The 17,717-nt window shown below is 43.4% G+C and overlaps 1 protein-coding gene across 6 annotated transcripts in view; it reads right to left on the reverse strand.

The window, feature by feature from the left end:
- Nucleotides 1-218: 218 nt before the first annotated feature.
- TXNRD1 (thioredoxin reductase 1) overlaps nt 219-17,717 on the reverse strand; it is a 58,117-nt gene continuing 40,618 nt past the window's right edge. For all 6 annotated transcript variants that reach the window (XM_050945674.1, XM_050945664.1, XM_050945684.1 and 3 more), the window contains 6 exons: nt 17,608-17,684; nt 14,633-14,789; nt 12,507-12,614; nt 9,909-10,004; nt 7,204-7,338; nt 219-1,041 (listed from right to left, as the gene is read on the reverse strand). In XM_050945674.1, coding sequence (XP_050801631.1) covers nt 979-1,041; nt 7,204-7,338; nt 9,909-10,004; nt 12,507-12,614; nt 14,633-14,789; nt 17,608-17,684 — 636 coding nt within the window. In that variant the 3' untranslated portion in view covers nt 219-978. The remainder of the gene's footprint in view (nt 1,042-7,203; nt 7,339-9,908; nt 10,005-12,506; nt 12,615-14,632; nt 14,790-17,607; nt 17,685-17,717) is intronic.

Here is a 17,717-nt window from a genome sequence, read left to right on the forward strand (position 1 = left end):
GCAATATAGGTATTTCAAAACGGGGATATGTCCACACCAATCTTACAGCGGTATAACACATTCCAAAACAAAATTACGTCACGTCCAAAGTGGGTTAATTACAGAGGAATAAGATGCAAGATAATTCCCCAAAAGATCATTTCAGTCTGGATGGAAGGCAGTTTATGCCAAAAAACTAAAGATGCCCCTTCCCCACCCCCACCCCACCCCAAAAAAGCGTTCCCATGTAGACAAGGCCTTTCCAAGATAAACGTTTTCCTTTCACAGAGGAAAGTACAAGGGGCAACCGTGGTAACAAGTATTCATCTCTAGGATAAGAAACTATGAGGGATTAATTTTGGTTTTAGGATTTTTGGAAGCCAAAAAAGACTTGCTATTCTGGATATTGCTAATTATGGCTAAATGTATGTGACAGGCTATTTTGTGACTCAGAATGAAACATGAGATAAGATCACCCCTCTATACTCATAATTCACCTGCTGCATTACTGTGATCTGATGATATGCAGGCTTACTGAGGAAGTGTCACCATCATACTGTTTTATAATGCAGTACATGGAGATACCATAGAACTATCAGTACTTGTGGTTACACATTTAAGTTAGGAAGCTTTTCGTTTAGGAGAAAAGGGTTATTCTCAAACTGTGCCAGCAGTTCTTCCATCGCTGCCTACCAGAAAATACTGGGTTTAGGCTGCAACATCATGGAAGCATCCTGCAGATGCCTTGCCAAGCAGCAGCTTGATGTTAAATACTCCCACTGTTTTGCCGATTGCCATCCAATCATCACGAGTGACTAACAAATCCCAATGTGCTTTTCTCATTCAGTTAAGTGAATGCTTTGGTGAAGGGGGTGCCCACTGCTGCTGAGGATGATGAGGACAGCTTGTTTGGAGATGTTTTCTTCTTCCTTGCACAAGTCAGCCGTGGTGATGAAAGTCAGTCTCTGGCAAATGCAACAACAATGGGGGTGATTAACCTCAGCAGCCAGACTGAAGGATATTTCCACCAGAACGCTTCGTCACTGACAGCGTGGTGAATATCTAAGAGGAAGGAAGCAAGAATGTTTTCAGTCCATTGAAATGAATCCCAAGGAGGATGGCACTCAGATATATAAGGAATAATGCTACAACCATAGCATTTCTTATTCAAAGTACTATATTGTAATGGCAAAGACACATTTAACATCCTTACTGCTACACAGTACACACACCCCTTGTCTTCACCACTTTTCTAAAAGGTTTTTATTTTTGTGGTCAAGAAGAAACAATTGAGGGAAAGTCACGTGGCTTTCTACCACTTTTATCTTAATACGGTAAATTAAAATATCAGGTTAATCATATATATTTCTGGAACCAATTCCAGCTCTAGATATTTTGGATTAGGATTTACAGCACTTGTGCTGACCAGGATCCGGTGATTGGAACTCCTGCTTTAGGAAGCGTGGAGCAGATGTGGCTACCATTCCAACACATACACTGGGATTCTGTGCTATATCTCCAGAAGCCCTGGGCAAGGGGAAAGAGAAAGATGATTTTAAGCTAATTTAGCAGCATCTGTCCGGTTCTGTGGCTAAATTATGCTGGTTGTCATTTTAGAACAGTCCTGGAGGCTGCTTTAAATTAGGGCACCATACCTTGGGGTTCCTATCACTTGCGGTACAAGTCAGAATGGCCATAGGAATACACGCTAAGGCCCCAACGTCTACTGCCCATGGCACAAAGGTTTGTCTGGGGAAGGGCCAGTATAGGGACTCCTATTGTGGCCCAACATAGAACCTGCAATGAGGAAATTCTACCCCAGCAACTCACCTGTTGAAGTCCAAGAATGATCTTGGCACTGGACAAGGATTCCAGGAAACCTGTGTTCCATTCCCTACTCTGACACACTTTTTCTCTGTGACCTTGGGCAAGTCATTTAACCGCTCTGTGCCTCAGTTTACAATCTTCTGCTTTTGTGTGTCCCTTTCTCACACTTCTTGCCTGTCTTATCTATAAGACTATAAGCTCTGTGGGGCATGGACTCTCTCTTACTAGGGATTTATACTATGCCTACCACATTGGACCCCCTACATGCTACTGTAATACAAATAAAATAATAATAATTTACTTTAATGGAGGTACCCCACACATTTCAGGACTAGACTCTTTTAAACTATATATTTGACTGAAGGAGCTCAAACGGTTCCCCCCCAAAAATTAAAATTCCATGAGCACAACTTTTCCAATGTAGTTCTCTTGGATTCAAGCTGCTCTAACATGATGCTGAAGGAACAATATTCTCAGTGCACTTTGTAAAGGTTTTATTCTTCCCCTCCCTCCCAGACAATAGCTAAGAAACCTTTGCAGATCTAGTCTACAAAGTGAGGACTCTTGGTGCTTTCCTGACACTTACATTAAAAATAAAGATATTCAAGAGTAGTGATTGTAAAATGAAAAAGTACTGAAATTCTAGAAGAAAAGTTGCATGAAATCCAACAAATTACCTCAGTTAGTAGTTAAGGTTTACTACACAACTGATGGTGTTGTTTTGCACACATATAATACAGGAAGGATTACAGTAAATCAAAACCACTTCTATCTAAATGGTTCAAAGCGAAAGTAATTAGCTGGCATCAAAGTCATCTCTGAGGAAGAATAAACTGAGAACAGAACAGAGTATCTGCACAGTTCTCTCATGCAAATAAGATTATTAACTGCAGACATTTCAGAGATCTGAAAGCCTTAAAGTTCAGTAAGTTGAAGCCTTGCTGCATACAGACTGCTAAGATCTCTTTGGAGAATAGCATCAATAAATGATACACAACCTCTACCCTCTGTAAGCAAATAAAACACTACATGCCAATAAGGAATTCAGATACATGCAAGAAACTACCTTAATTTATAGTGAAAAGAAAGAAGATATATTTAAGCTAAGGGACTGGGTTTGAAATAGGGGTTCTAATTCTCCAATGCAAAATATGTGCATCTTAATCTTCATTTTCATTTCAAGTGGACTTTGATTGCATTGCATTGTTGAAGTCACTTTGAAATGAAAATAAAGATTACAATGTGCTAGCTTTATCTGTTTTTCCTTCTTGGTCTTGACCCCAACTTCTGTGTGTACTGGCTAGCTCTAGCTGCTGTGCAGACTCTGCATAGCTTCTTGACTAACGCAAACCAGCTGGGATCTGAGTGTTACTGGAAACATGATTTTTCGACTGAGAGCTTGTTAGCTGTTCAAGTGAAGACAAGGCTATAGAATCCATTAAATGGAAAGCACTCATTAGTGAACTAGCTGAGTCATGCCAGTTTTTAAAGGAAGATTTGCCTGAATTGTAAACACCAATATTTACAATCACTACAATTCAGTCTTTCTTAAAACCAGGTCTCATTACGGCCCAGTCTGCCACCTATACTCACGCTGAGTAGCACTCGTCTCTGCAAACGGTCTCATTGATTTCAAGAGCCTGTTTTGTAGAGTAAGAGAAGCAAAATCTAACCCTAATTTATAAAAGTAAAGTAAATTAGAGCCCAATCTTTCTACCCTTACTCAGTGGCGGATTTAGAGTTAGTGGGGCCCTGTGCTCAGCTTCATTTTTGGGGCCCCTCCTTGGGACCCAGCCAAGAAACATTCTCTCTTATCTCTCCACCACCCACCTCTGTTTTTTCATCCTTTTTTCCTTCCTCCTCCTCCTATAAGTAGTAGGAAGTAAATGAAAATAAAGTGAGGTATCTTGATTCTTTTTGTAGTCTAACCTATTTTTCTACAGACCACTTGAAAATCGCTGAGGGTCTTGGCAGACCCCTTAATGATCTTTCCAAATATTGTTTGTACCATTAGCTAACTATTGTAAAGTGCTTTGGGTAAGAGTGCTTTATTTAAAAAAAAATGTAAAAAAGTGTTGGGGTGTGGGGTCTGGCCAGAAGTTATAATGGGGGAGGGGGCTCCGGGCTGAGGCTGCAGGGTCTGGGAGAAAGATAGAATGCAGGAGCAGGCGGGGGATTGGGGTGCAGGATCTGGCCAGGAGTTAGGGTGCAGGAGGGGGCTCAGGGCTGGGACAGGGGGTTAGGGTGTGGAGCGCTTACCTGGGGCAGTTCCTGTTTGGTGTAAGGGGTGCAGGTGGGGTGTGGGGGGGTGCAGGAGTCAGGGGTGGGAGTGTGTGAGGGGGGTGCAGGAGTCAGGAAGGGCAGGTGGCTGGGGGTGTCTGAGGTGGTGCATGAGTCAGGGCTGGGGGTGCAGGGTCTGGGAGGGAGTTGGAGTTCAGGAGTGGGCTGGGGTGCAGGGTCTGGCCACGAGTTAGGGTGCAGGATGGTCCTCAGGGCTGAGGCAGGGGTGTGGAGCACCTACCTGGGGCAGCTCCCATTTGGTGCAAGGGGTGCAGATGGGAATGTGGGGGGGAGGGTGCAGGAGCTCCTGTTTGGTGCTCAGGGTTCGGTGGGGGGGGAGTGTAGGAGGCGTCAGGATTCAGGGAGGGCTTGGGGTGCATGAGGGGGGTGCAGGAGTCAGGACAGGGGTTGCGAGGGTGCTCCCAGCCCCATGCCCCACCCTAGCCTTCTGCCCTGAGCAGCTCACGGCGGGTGGGGGGTATATGTAGGGGGAGTACGGGGGCCCAGCTTTTTCTCCGCCCTGCCCCATTTCCACCCCCCAAACCCCAAGGCCCTGCCCCCGCCTCTTCTCCACCTCCTCCCCCAAGCATGCTGCAGCCTCGCTCCTCCTCCTCCCTCCCAGAGCGACCTGAGTGCCGGCAAATAGCTGTTAGGTGGCAGGGAAAGCACTGGGTGGGAAGAGACAGGAAGGCGGCACGCTTGGGGGAGGAGGGAGCTTGGCTGCCGGTGGGGGCGGAGCCTGCAGCAGGAGCCCCAGGAGCCAGCAGGACCAAGCTTCTGCCCCCGCAGCTGCCCGGCCCTGCCCCCCCCACCATCATTAGGGGGCCCCATGCCAGGGCACCCTGTGTTTCACTGTAAATCCGCCTCTGCCCTTACTCATGCTGAGTAACACTGTGCTTGTCAGAAGACTGCTTGTGAAATGAGACACTACTGGAAGTCACTGAGGGTGGCAGTATCTGGTCCGAAATAAAGATGTGCTACATCTGTGCAAGAAAGTGATCGTAATTTCCTTTCCTTTAGAATGTTTATAAATGTATAACATAGAAAGCATGCTGAGGTCATTCATCGTTCCATTTGTCCCAATGCAGTCAGTACCCACAGAATGCCAACAATTTTTTTTTATTTTTATTGGCTGAATAAGAGATGAGATTAAGTAAAAGGAGCAAAACCCTTTTGAATGCTGGCACTACAAAATCACCACAACCCTCTGGAGCTTTTAATTTGCACGTTCCTCCTTCAAACGATTCTCTCCCCCACTCCTCCCCAAATAAACAAGATTAGCTGAAATTACCACACCACATTATGTCTAATCATACTATTCATTTTCAATTTTAGCAGCTCAGATGTCCAAAATAAATTATGATTATCATTCTATCTTCACACTGCATATGCTAATACGCCATTTGAATTCACAGGTGTGAAGACTCCCACTCAGCCATCTACCAGGAAAAGGCCTCTGATAAAATGAGAACTTGTTTTCCTTTCTTTGAGGGTTTATAAGAACCCCATTATAACATGATGTTACAGAGAAAGATAAAACCTTGGCTGTGGATGCTCTGAAATGACTCTGCTATCTGCCAATCTGTTACATTCACAAAGGCTGTCATCTTGCCAACCTTGTATTATGCTGCAAACACAACATACAAATAGCACAGACAAGTAGATGTGGCTATTTTTGCAGATCTCTGGTATTTTAGAATATTACAGCTTGTAGCTAAAATACATACATAAGACACAGATTCAGCCCAAGACCCACTGACAGATTCAAGAGTTAAAGTGACTAAGGATATGTCTACACTGCAATTAGACACGTACAGCTGCCCATGAGTAGATGTTCAGGATCAGGCTGCAGCCTGGGCTTTCAGGTTCTAGAGCCCAGGTTGCAACCCATGTTCTCAGGTTCTAGAGCACAGGCTGCAGCCTGGGCCCAAACGTCTATACTGCAATTAAACAGCTCCTCAGCCCAAGCCCAAGTCAGTTGCCATAGACTGGGCACATGTTTTTAATTGCAGCATATGTTTAGCCTTAGAGGAAATCCTCAGCTGGTGTAAATAGGCCCTCTCCAATGGAACATAACTGATTTACACCAGCAAATGATTTTGCTCCTTTTCAAGCTTCTTTACTTGGAGTCAGACACATGAACTGAGTCAAGAAAAAAATCTCCAGAGAGGCAGAATTTAAGAGAAAAATCATTAAGTAACTGATCTCTCTAGAATACCAGTTTATAAGCTTATTTTAAGTACTTAGATCAACCTGAAATGTTAGCCTTGATAACCAATTAGCAGAAATAAATATCTGAAGCCTTCATACACAGATTTCTGAGAGTCAGAGTGTGAGAAGAATTCTCTACTCTCAGATAGAGGACAGACTATATCATGGCAGACCATTGATATTAAATAGTTAAAGAATTAAACATATGTAATAAAAACCAACCCTGAGTCTTTATATAAAAACAGTAAAAACTTCAATATCTGAAATTCCTGGTCATCCAAAATTCGAATAAAAAAAACTTTGTGTAGAAACCAAAATTCATTTTTATAAACTCTTATTATTAAAAGATTTCCATCATCTTCCCCCGAGACCCCAAAATAAAAGGCTGTGAGACAGATTCTCAGCTACGGCCAAAATGTGCATCATGCAAGGTAGGGAGTGCAAGGGTGGAAGTAGCTATGGGCAGGCTTAAAGTTCACTCTTAAACTATCCCTGATCCTGCTGACACTCTACATTAGACTGGTCCCTGTGCTCTGAGTTAGAACATCTTAGGGATGCTTTGATTTATGATAGCTGTAAATGTCCAAAAGATTGAGGATCAGAAAGAGAGATCTTCTGGTGGAATACAGCAGGTATGGGAACTCTTACATCATCACTCTTTCCCCTCATGTGCTGGAATCAGAAAGGAGGGAGATGCCTGCTCTCCTCAATCAGAAGATCCCCTCGCGCTGGCTGAAGCAAAATGCCATAATCTGGGGTGAGTCCCCCTAGAGCTGGATGTACTAGCTTTAGGATCACATCATCTGGCACTGCAGTGCAAAGGGGCTGCACTGCATAAGAAAATTTAACCTTATGTATTTTTTGTTGAGAGATATCACACACACACCTGTGACACCACATACACACCTCTGCACAAACTGGATGAATTCCTATTGTGTTGTCCAACTGCGCTTTTGTCAGTCCACATTTGATGGCTGCTGAAAACCCCTGGGTAACTTCTCCAGCATTTGGACCAAGCACATGGAAACCGATAACTCGCTCCTAAAGAAAGAAAATCAATTCAAGTAGCCTTGTACATTTATCCTCTTCAGATAATCTTGAAGATTTTCTTCTACTAAAGACAGTGTGTTTAACATCTACTCAGATGAGTTGTTCCACTGACTTCAGTGGGCTACTCACCTAAGTGAAGATAAGCATATGTGTATATCAAGCATATTGCAATACCAGGGCCAGTGTTGGCTTATAATTTACTGTATATTTGTTCTGAATCATCTCAATAAAAATTAAATTTTACAAACTCCCAGTTTAGCAGTTAAGTAACATTAAGTGTAACAACACAAGAAACACTTATATATGATTCTATTTAGCTTTTCTAACTGGACTGATGTAACTGAATGCAGGGCTGCCCAGAGGATTCAGGGGGCCTGGGGTCTTTGGTGGCGGGTCCTGGAGTGAAAGGACTCCCCGCTGCCAAATTGTCGTCAAAGACCCAGAGCAGAAGTCGCTCCGGGGACCCAAGCCCCGTGAGAGTTTTCCGGGGCCCCCGGAGCGAATGAAAGACCCCATTCCAGGGGCCCCGAAAAACTCTCGTGGGGGCCCCTGCAGGGTCCGGGGCAAATTGCCCCACCTGCCCCCCCCACCCACCCCCGGGCGGCCCTGATTGAATTATTACTGCTGGGTAAATATGTTCACTGACAAGTAATACATATTCTGTGCAAAAGGTCATAAATCAAAACATTGACTCATGGATGTGATGTCAGGTTACAAAGAGACTAAAGCCCAAGCCCTGCCACCCAGGCCCAAAGCCCAAGCCAAAAGCCTGAAGCCCTGCTGCCTGGGGCTGACGCCTGCTTTTCCACACCTTAGCTTTGTGGAGCCCCCTGTGGCGTGGGGGTCCAGGGCAATTGCCCTGCTTGCTACCCCTTAATACTAGCCCAGTGTACATTTCAGTGATTTTATTGTTTATTGCCCATGCCCTGTCCATGACTTTTAATAAAAATACCCTAGCCAAAATCTTAGCCTTAACTACAACCAACAGTTAACATCTCTGGTGACTGCTGAAACAGACAAGGCAGATATTCATAAGAAAACAACTAGCACTGCATACTCCACTTCTCTGGCATACACTAGTGTCCAAATGAAAAATATCTGGAAACATTTTAGTATAGCTCCTTTCATACTACTGACAGAACAGCAAATCTGATTTATAAAATATTTTACATCCTGAGCTGGTGAAAACTGCCATAGCTCCATTGACTTCGATGGAGCTATGTGATTTATGCTAGCTAAGGTTCTGTTTTCATGCTATAGCAATCCTGTTGGATATCAAAGGCTATCTGCTTCTCCTAAATACAGGACACACTATTTGTGATTTGAATTTAAGATTATTTTTCCTCATTAGTGAGCACCTATGGGCTAGTTACCCATGGGCTATTTCAAGGATAAGATAATGGGTAAAACCTAAAGTATATCTATTTGCAATTCTCCCTTTTTTTAATGACATTGTATTTGTAAGAGTTTCAGGTAGAAACTTAAATATTTAATGCACTGAATTTTCATCCTGGATAACCCTATAGATATTTAAATTCATTTACAATTTTCAGGACAATAAAATGTGAACAAATTAAGGCCCTGATTCAAAGTCCATTTACTTCAATGGACTTTGGATCAGGCCCTATAGCCTCAGTTCTACCACAGGATCCACATGGGTGTAAAGGCAATCTCCAAAAAGTGGAGCCTAAATAATATGATGATGGGCACTTTAGAGATGAGATAGTTATTTAGACACCATCAGTGTGTGGTAGGATCCTACATTAGACAACATAGATAGGAGTAGCTAGATAAAATAGATCTATAGACGTTTGCTAATATTGGTTGCTAGATGCCAATATCTAATAACAAAGATACTGTCACAGTAGAAAAAGTTAAAGGCAAGGGAGAGGCTTGTTAATAATTAAAGTCCAACTCAGCTCTTATTAAACAGATCTTGCTCACTTATAGCCGGGAATGCTGATTCTTTATGATCTACTTAATGGTTTAACAGATTCTGTAGATGTCTGTAGTAGCAAAGGGTGGTAGTTTTATCCCTGCTATGTCAAGTTAATCTTAGCATTATCATTTAAAATAAGATTTGTGAGGGCAAATCCTGTTATAGTCATCCCACGGGTTCAAAATTAACCCATGGATTTGTAAGGAGACGAAATTTGATGGATTCTGGCTGACCTTGATTTAAGGGAGATGTATCTCCTAAAGGAAGAACAGGAAGACTTCTTAGAAGTGTAAGAGCTATGTAGCATTACTAATAATTTATTTACCTACTTTTGAAATATAATGAACATTTCTAGTGATAACTACCAATATTTTTTAATCCTTATGGAAAACTACTATGTACAAATGTCAGCCATACAGTCTGTTAAAGGGCCATTTTTCTATAAAACAAATATTTGGTACATATTAGAAATGTTTAAAAATATTCAAAAGGTAGATTAGTGACAAACTGAAGGATATTTATTTTTTAACATATGGGAAAAACAACTACTTATCCCTTTCACTGTGGCCCCTAAAACAACTAGCCGGTTCCTGTTTCCCCAGGAGGAAAAAAATACACTTACATTATCTTGAATATTGCAGATTATCTTTGCATAGCATTTGTTGTTGTCTCTAGATGGGAGAGTCCACTCCAGTGGCCAGAAATAACTATGGTAAACCTAGAAATACAATAAAGACTTTAAATATATTTTATACGTTCATGGTGCTAGAGTAGACTGGAAAAGTGCTCAGCATTGGACTAACTCTGCAACCATTGAAGTCAATGGGGAGTTTTACTGCTAACTTCAGTGGGAGCAGAGTTAGGCTGACAAGGGGCACTTATGAAATTCTCACCCTTATAGTTCTTAAAAATGAGTAAAACACAATCCCTCCTGGAGTTCTCTGTGGAGCAGTGCAGCTCTACCAGCAGCTAACTGTAAATGAATTATTAGATGAGAAGAGTTTTTAATTAACTGTGGCTTACTGAGAAAAATTGAACATATGCCCCTCAACAAATCAGGAGAGAGCTGGTTTAATCAGGGCTGGCTCTACCATTTTTGCCTCCCCAAGCAAAAAAAAAAAAAAAAAAAAAAAAGAAAAAGTCACCCAGACTGCGTCACCCCAAGAACAGACGGAATGCCGCCCCTTAGCTTGTGCTGCCCAAGGCACGTGCTTCCTCCACTGGTGCCTGGAGCCAGCCCTGGGTTTAATGCATTTCACATAAGTAAGGTTCTAAGGCACTTTATAAACTACATACATAGAAAGATGTTGTCACCCAGCACTGAAATTTAGCCATTTCAGGGGTGAAAGGCAGCACAAGACCACCACTAAAAAATGTTTAGAGGACAAAGAAAAGGAGACTACAGGTGCAACTAAGTTCCAAAGAAACTGTAAATTGTAATCATACAAATTAGAATTCAGCCAGGTTACAAATGACATTGAAATTCTTTTTGCCTCCTTTGAGCAAATTAAAAAAAAAGTCTCCTAAAACTGTAAGTGCATTTTTCACAGTTTAGGGTACAAGATTCCACATCTAGTTTGGGGGCTTGCACGGACTGGGTTTTGTGAACATACACTGAAGGTGTGTATGCAAATGAAAATTTCAGCCATCTTCTAGCGGCCAGAAGTAAGACCCCATAAAAAAAAAGGGGGAAGGCGTTGTGCATCAGATCATATCATTCTTTTTCCACACAGCCCTCTTTAAAAAAATCATCTTAGCTTTACTCCAGTAAAAGTTTGCTAATTTATGAACCAGTCCTTACATAATCATTCACCCAGGCCTTGCTCCCAAAGCAATATCAATGAGAAGACACCATTCACTGCCAGATTCTTGCAAAGATTTTTTTCGACTCTGTGGTTTGTAGAATATTTTACTGTTTTAGGGCCCAATCCTACAAATTCTTATACGGTCCATTTTACTCCCATGAGCCATCTCAGCGGGACTACTCCCCTGAATAAAATTAAATGTGTGTGTGTGTATGTGTGTGTGTGTGTGTACGTACAATCAGGACCCTAGGGCTTGTCTATACAACCATCTACCTTGCAGCACGCTGGGGTGTAAATCCACCTCTGAACAGCTTTCTACACTAAGGGTATGTCTACACTTACCATGGATCAACATTGCGGCAATCAATTCACCGGGGGTCGATTTAGTGAGGTCTAGCGAAGACCCGCTAAATCAACTGCAGATCGCTCTCCCGTCAACTCCGGTACTCCATCAGAACAAGAAGCGTAAGGCAAGTCACAATGTAGACACCCCAATGACAATAAGTCGACCTAAGGTACGTCGACTCCAGCTACATTAGTCATATAGCTGGAGTTGCTTAACTTAGGTCAACTTAACCCCATAATGTAGATCTGCCCTAAGTGTCCATGCAGAGCCTGATGTCATTTCAAAGTAGGGTAGATCAAAGTGCACTAAGGAACTAATAGTGCATAGCAGCAGGGTCCACACAGACAGTGGGTGGCAAGCTAGTGTGAGGTAGACTTACACCCCAGCTTGCCATGAACTAAGTGTTTGTGTAGATAAGTCCAAGCAGTCTAACAGGAATAATAACCATGGCAGAGGAGTATATTGCCATACTTTGTGATTACATCAATAGTTCAGCTTTGGCACTAAAAAACATTTACTGCCTTTCAACGCTTCTCCACTAATTGGTCCCCTTATTATGTCTAGAGACAGACTACATTTTTACAAGTATTTTACACACAAGCCAACAAGAGAACACATCTGCAGCTAGGTTTACCAGAATTGCAGACTAATGTTTACACCAGGTTTTAGGGTCTAACCAAAGCGATAAAAATATTCTTAGTATCCTGTTGCTCTTAACAGTAGGTCTACACAGCAAAGAAAAACCCATGCCTGGCCTGTGCCAACCGACTCAGGCTCACGGAGTGTTTCATAGCTGTGTAGACTTCCGGGTCCTGGCTGGAGCCTGAGCTGTGGGACCCTCCCACCTTGCAGGATCCCAGAGTGCAGGATCCAGCCTGAGCCTGGAAGTCTACACAGCAATGAAACAGCCCCACAACCCAAGCCCTGAAAGCCTGAGTCAGCTGGAATGGGCCAGCTGTGGGCGTCTACTTGCTGTGTAGACATTCCCTCTATGAGAAAGAGGAAAGGAAGGTAAAATGTAATTTAAAAAAAATTTATTTTAATGAAAAAGCAGAACTGAACAGTTTACCTCAATATTTTCCTCCCCAAACTTCTCCAACGCTGTCTCTTCTGAGAATCCACAGGCTCCATATTCCAGTGGTGTGAACACTGTGGTTGGAACATTCACATAGTCGCACTGTGTGGGATTTAATATATTTTTTTATGTCAGCATGTTCAGCATCATCAATATTCCAGTTATAAATCAGTGCATTGTTAACATTTCAGAGAGATTTGGCACATAGGAAGCAGAGATGGGAAATTCATAACTCTGAAGGTATCACTTTGAAAGCAACAAGACCTAAGGCTGTGGCTCTAGAGATGCTGACTAGAAAGATTATACTAATCTTTCAAACTACACAGAAATTAACATGCATGGACTGGAAGGAAGAGGAAATTCAGTGCCCTCCTTTAACATGTCAAACTGAAGATAAAAGGTAGATTCTCAAATGTCATTAAAATAAAATTTCCAATAGGTAACACTGCATGTGTGGTGTACAGCTTCTAAGATGATGAAGGGGGAAAAAAACATGAGAATTCTTGCAGGGTATGATTAGAACTGCAGAGGGCACTATGTGCCTGACCCCACACCACTGAAGCCAATAAGAGTTTTGCCATTGACTTCAATGGGAGCAGAACCAGGCTCTGTCTTTGAAGACTTCCAAGCACAGCAAGCAATGTCCCTTCCCACAGAGGCAAATATTCTCAACAGAGCATCTCTGTTGGTGATTATAAAGTTACAGGGATGCAACTTTTAAATTATACTGCCAAACACAATAAGGAAATAGGCAGAACTGGAATAAAACAAGACATGGTTTCCTTTGTTGTATTGCAGAAATTGGCCCTGATGTGCCAAAGATCCAGGGCTTTTCCCTATGCTCCTTTTCATGTGGAAATCCTGACTCTCACTTTCAGACAGTTTCACAAACAATTCTACTGATTAAGGGCTCTTCTTAATGTATTTTCTTTGTGGTGGGGACCACCGAAAAGACTCTGACTATTTTTCCTCTCCCTCCCGCTTCATATATACTTTTTTATGCCCCATCAAATCACCCTTCTTAAGTCTTGGAAAATGAGTAGTACAAGCAAGGAGGTTGTCTAAAATAACAACTAGGTTCCTGGAATCACTGACCAGGGGAATTCTCGCTTTTGCAGCGTAAGAATGTCAATTACTAAAATAAAGCAATCTGGCAGAAAGTGTGAATTAAGATAAATTCCCTGTATTGCAATCAAAAATTTGGCTCCAGGTCACAGATTTATTAAAGTTTGCCTGGCTGAGGAAATGGCACTATGCTCATTGGTTCAGACTTCTGTGACTGCAATAGCGGCCAACCTAAAACCAAGACTGGTTAACAATTGAAAGTGATATGAACACGGAAGTCTTTGCAAGATAAAATCTTTGTGTCCAGATTCAATGATTAGGGGCCATGAGTACCTAGATAGATGGAAAAGCACTTTGGAGACACATTTTTTCCCTTTTCATATAAAGATTATATGGCCTGACTGAGCACTGTGTTACTCCTATATGATGTCAGAGTAACTCTGCAGGCTTCAACAGAGTTACACTGACATAAAATGGAAATATGCAGTGGTGATCCAGACCCTATAAGTGAAAGTATGTTGCTCCACTAATGTATCAGACCTTTCTTCTATACATATTTTAAAATGCCAAAGGACTTAGAGTTCTGTATTATAATGAAAACACAAAGATGGTTAACAATATTAGTTCAAATAGCTCTGAGAACTAACAGCATCACCTAGGATCTTGAAACCCTTTTACTGTCTATTTAGGGACAATAAGCAGATTCACAGGCAATTTAGTAAATGAGAGTTAGTTTAATGAAACTATTGCTATTGCTGACATTTATAGGATAGCACTAAAATTTAGTCAAAATGGCCTCAGTTCACTTTCTTATTATACTCTCAGAGAGAAAGAAAAAACCCACTTATAGTAGATAAAAATCAGACCTTTATTGTATTCTTAAGGTATTAATTTTGTCCTGCACTATAGGCAGAACACGTCTTCAGTAATATCTTTGCAAAGGAGGGAAGCTGAAGAATAAACAAAGCTAATGCTTAAAAAACCTGCTATGAATATATAGTCCAATATGCTGCCTATAGAACAATGACAGAGCTTCATGTTAACTGCTTGCTTACCTTTAAGGTTGCTCCAGCATAAAGCCTTTGAGCCAACAATCTACCTGCTTGGATTGCCACTGGTGTGAGCTCCAGCTTGCCCTCCAACACATCTCCAATGGCATAAATATAAGGCACATTTGTTTGTTCCTCATCACTGACAGGAATTTTTCCTGATCTACAAGAGATAAGGCATGAAATAACTCAATACAGGAGACTGGAGGAGTAAATATTAATAATCTGCAGAAGTAAAGCCCTCTAGCTCTATGAGAAAGATACCTACTGAATTTCTCTCACACACCTCGAGTAGCCAGACAATGCTGTGTTACAATCTTGGGCCAGAATCTAAGCTGGTGCAAACCAGCATCTCTCCAACCGAAGCTACACCAATTTACACTCCAGATAAGGACCTGGGCTCTTGAAGCGGTAGTCAGGCTTCTGAATTACAGAGTTATAGGGTGGGACCCAAATCCTCTTCTCAGCACCCACCCGCAGTAGCTGTGTTGGGTACAGAGACTCTCCAGGACCCAAAACAGGAGATATTTTCCCACACAAGCTTTGGAGCAGAAGCAGGGCTCCTCTATTGCTGATTATCCAACCTGATAGTAGAAGATGCTACTGCAGCCCTAACCCTCGGTCTTCCATATTCAGTTCAAGCTTCTAGATCACTGATGAGCAACCTGCAGCCTGCACGAAGCCCATCAAGGTAATCCACTGGTGGGCTGCCAGACAGTTTGCTTACACTTGCACAGCTGCCTGCAACTCCCAGTGGCTGTGGTTCACCAGTCCCGGCCAAAGGGAGCTGTGGGAAGTGATGCGGGCCACAGGGACGTGCTGGCTGCTGCTTCCCGCAGCTCCCATTGGGCAGGAACGGCAAACCGTGGCCACTGGGAGCTGTGGGCAGCTGTTCAAATGTAAACAAACTGTCTGGCGGCCCGCCAACAGATTACCCTGATGGGCCATGTGTGTCCCATGGGCTGCAGGTTGCCCACCACTGTTCTAGACTATCCCATCTAACGGCAACTAACAAGAATTTTTTTAAATGTTATATTGAATGAGTTATTAAAATATTAATAATTCACAGGTTGTTAATAAGTAAATAATGCAGTAGGCATTGCAGGGAAGGGAAAAGATAGATAAGAATTCTGCACAGATGTTCATCTCATGGTAACAACCAACAGTACGGACTGCAGGAATTATAAAGTGGGACCACTATACACTCCTATAATAAGGTTACTTCACACTTCCCATTGTAAACATTCTCTAACTTTTTATTTTAAGAGCTCTACCACCCTCCATGACTTACACCAGGACTTTAGAATGTGTCTGGGGAAAGGCCTGGCATCAGGGAAGTGTCTTTTGCTGTTCCCAAGAAAACAACAAATGGAAACACTATAGCTGTAGAGAGATTCCAACGAGTTCAGCACATCTCAGCAACCTGGCCTACTTGTGAGCACATCAGAGCTGTCTTCCGCCCTCTATACTGGCTTCTGTAGAATATTGCATCAAGTTCTAGGTTGCAGTCCTTCTCTTCAAGGCGCTCCATAGCCTGAGTCCAGACCAGGGGAGGGCAAACTATGGTCCACGGCTGGATCCAGCCCATCAAGATTTCAATCCAGCCTGCGGGATTGACAGCCCCATTGCACAGTGGGGCTAAGGCAGGCTCCCTACCTGCCCTGGCCCTGTGCCGCTCCCGGAAGCGACTGGCACCATGTCCCTGCAGCCCCTGGGGAAGGAGGGGGACAGAGGGTTCCACGCGCTGCCCCCCCCCTGCAGGCACTGCCCCCTGCAGCGCCCATGGGCTGGGATCAGGGAACTGCTGCCAATGGGAGCTTCAGGGTGGTACCTACAGGCGGGAGCCGCCTGACCCACCCCATCCCACCCACAGGAGCCACCGTCAGTCATGCTGGCCACTTCCGGGAGTGGCGCGGGGCCAGGGCAGGCAGGAATCCTGCCTTAGCCCAGCTGTGTGTGCTGATACCACCCTGGAGCCGCTAGAAGTAAGCAGCGCCGGACTGGAGCCCACACCCCAAACCCTCCTGAAGCCCACACCCCAGTCCCCTGCCTTGAGCCCCTGCTGCACCCCAACTCCCTGCCCTGAGCCCCCACTGCACCCCAACCCCCTGCCACACCCCTTCTGCACCCCAACCCCCTGCCCTGAGCTGCCTCTCACACTCCGCACCCCCTCCTACACCCCAACTCCCTGCCCCGAGCCCCCAACCCCCTGCCCTGAACCCCCTCCTGCACCCCACACCTGTGCCCTACATTCATGACCCTACATACAATTTCCCCACCCAGATGTGGCCCCTGGGCCAAAAAGTTAGTCTGGGCCAGAGGTCGGCAATTTAAAAGATCAACTACAGTTTCAGGATGAATACCACTGCTGAAGACGCCACTCCTCTGGCACAACATGCTCCCTACAGTGAGGGAGAAGTTTGTCTGTGCAAGAGAAAGAATATTTTTTGGGGGGGATGGTTCCAAACTGTCGAATGAACTCCCCCAAGAACTAAGGGCCATCACACCCCTCATTACTTTCCACTTGAAGTGCAAGGTGCATTTCTTCAACCTTGCTTTCTCACTTAAACACATAGTAGCATGTACATTAAAAAAGAAACAAAAAAACCCCTAATAAACAAACCTCTACTAAAACACTACAGTGCAGACACAATTCTCCTCCCAGAGAAGGGATGAGAAAAAGAATGAACCATGTGACAGATGCTAGTCACGCTGCCTAATGCACTGCTGGAAGGCGGTGGGAGATACATGGTGACGAGGGCAGTATAAGAACCTAGGTAAAACAGACTATGTTTGCATTACTGTCGAGTTTGTCCTTTTCATGGGGCAGCTATCTGCTAAGAGGTTTTCTACTGCCATGGAAGTGAAATGGAAAGAAAAATGAAGATCTCAAAAATACAATCTTTTATGTCTTATATAACTAATGTTGCAATAGTAAATCGTATCAACACAAAAATTAGAATTGCAAAGTTTGTCCTTACCTTTCATTGATCTTCACTCCAACTCTGTCTAAGCCAATTGTCCTTGTGCATGCATCTCTTCCTACTGCTACCAACACCTGAAAAACATCAGCGCACATACTAGTGATTTC

Source organism: Gopherus flavomarginatus, chromosome 1, assembly GCF_025201925.1.
Source record: "Gopherus flavomarginatus isolate rGopFla2 chromosome 1, rGopFla2.mat.asm, whole genome shotgun sequence".
In the NCBI taxonomy this organism is placed as follows: domain Eukaryota; kingdom Metazoa; phylum Chordata; order Testudines; family Testudinidae; genus Gopherus; species Gopherus flavomarginatus.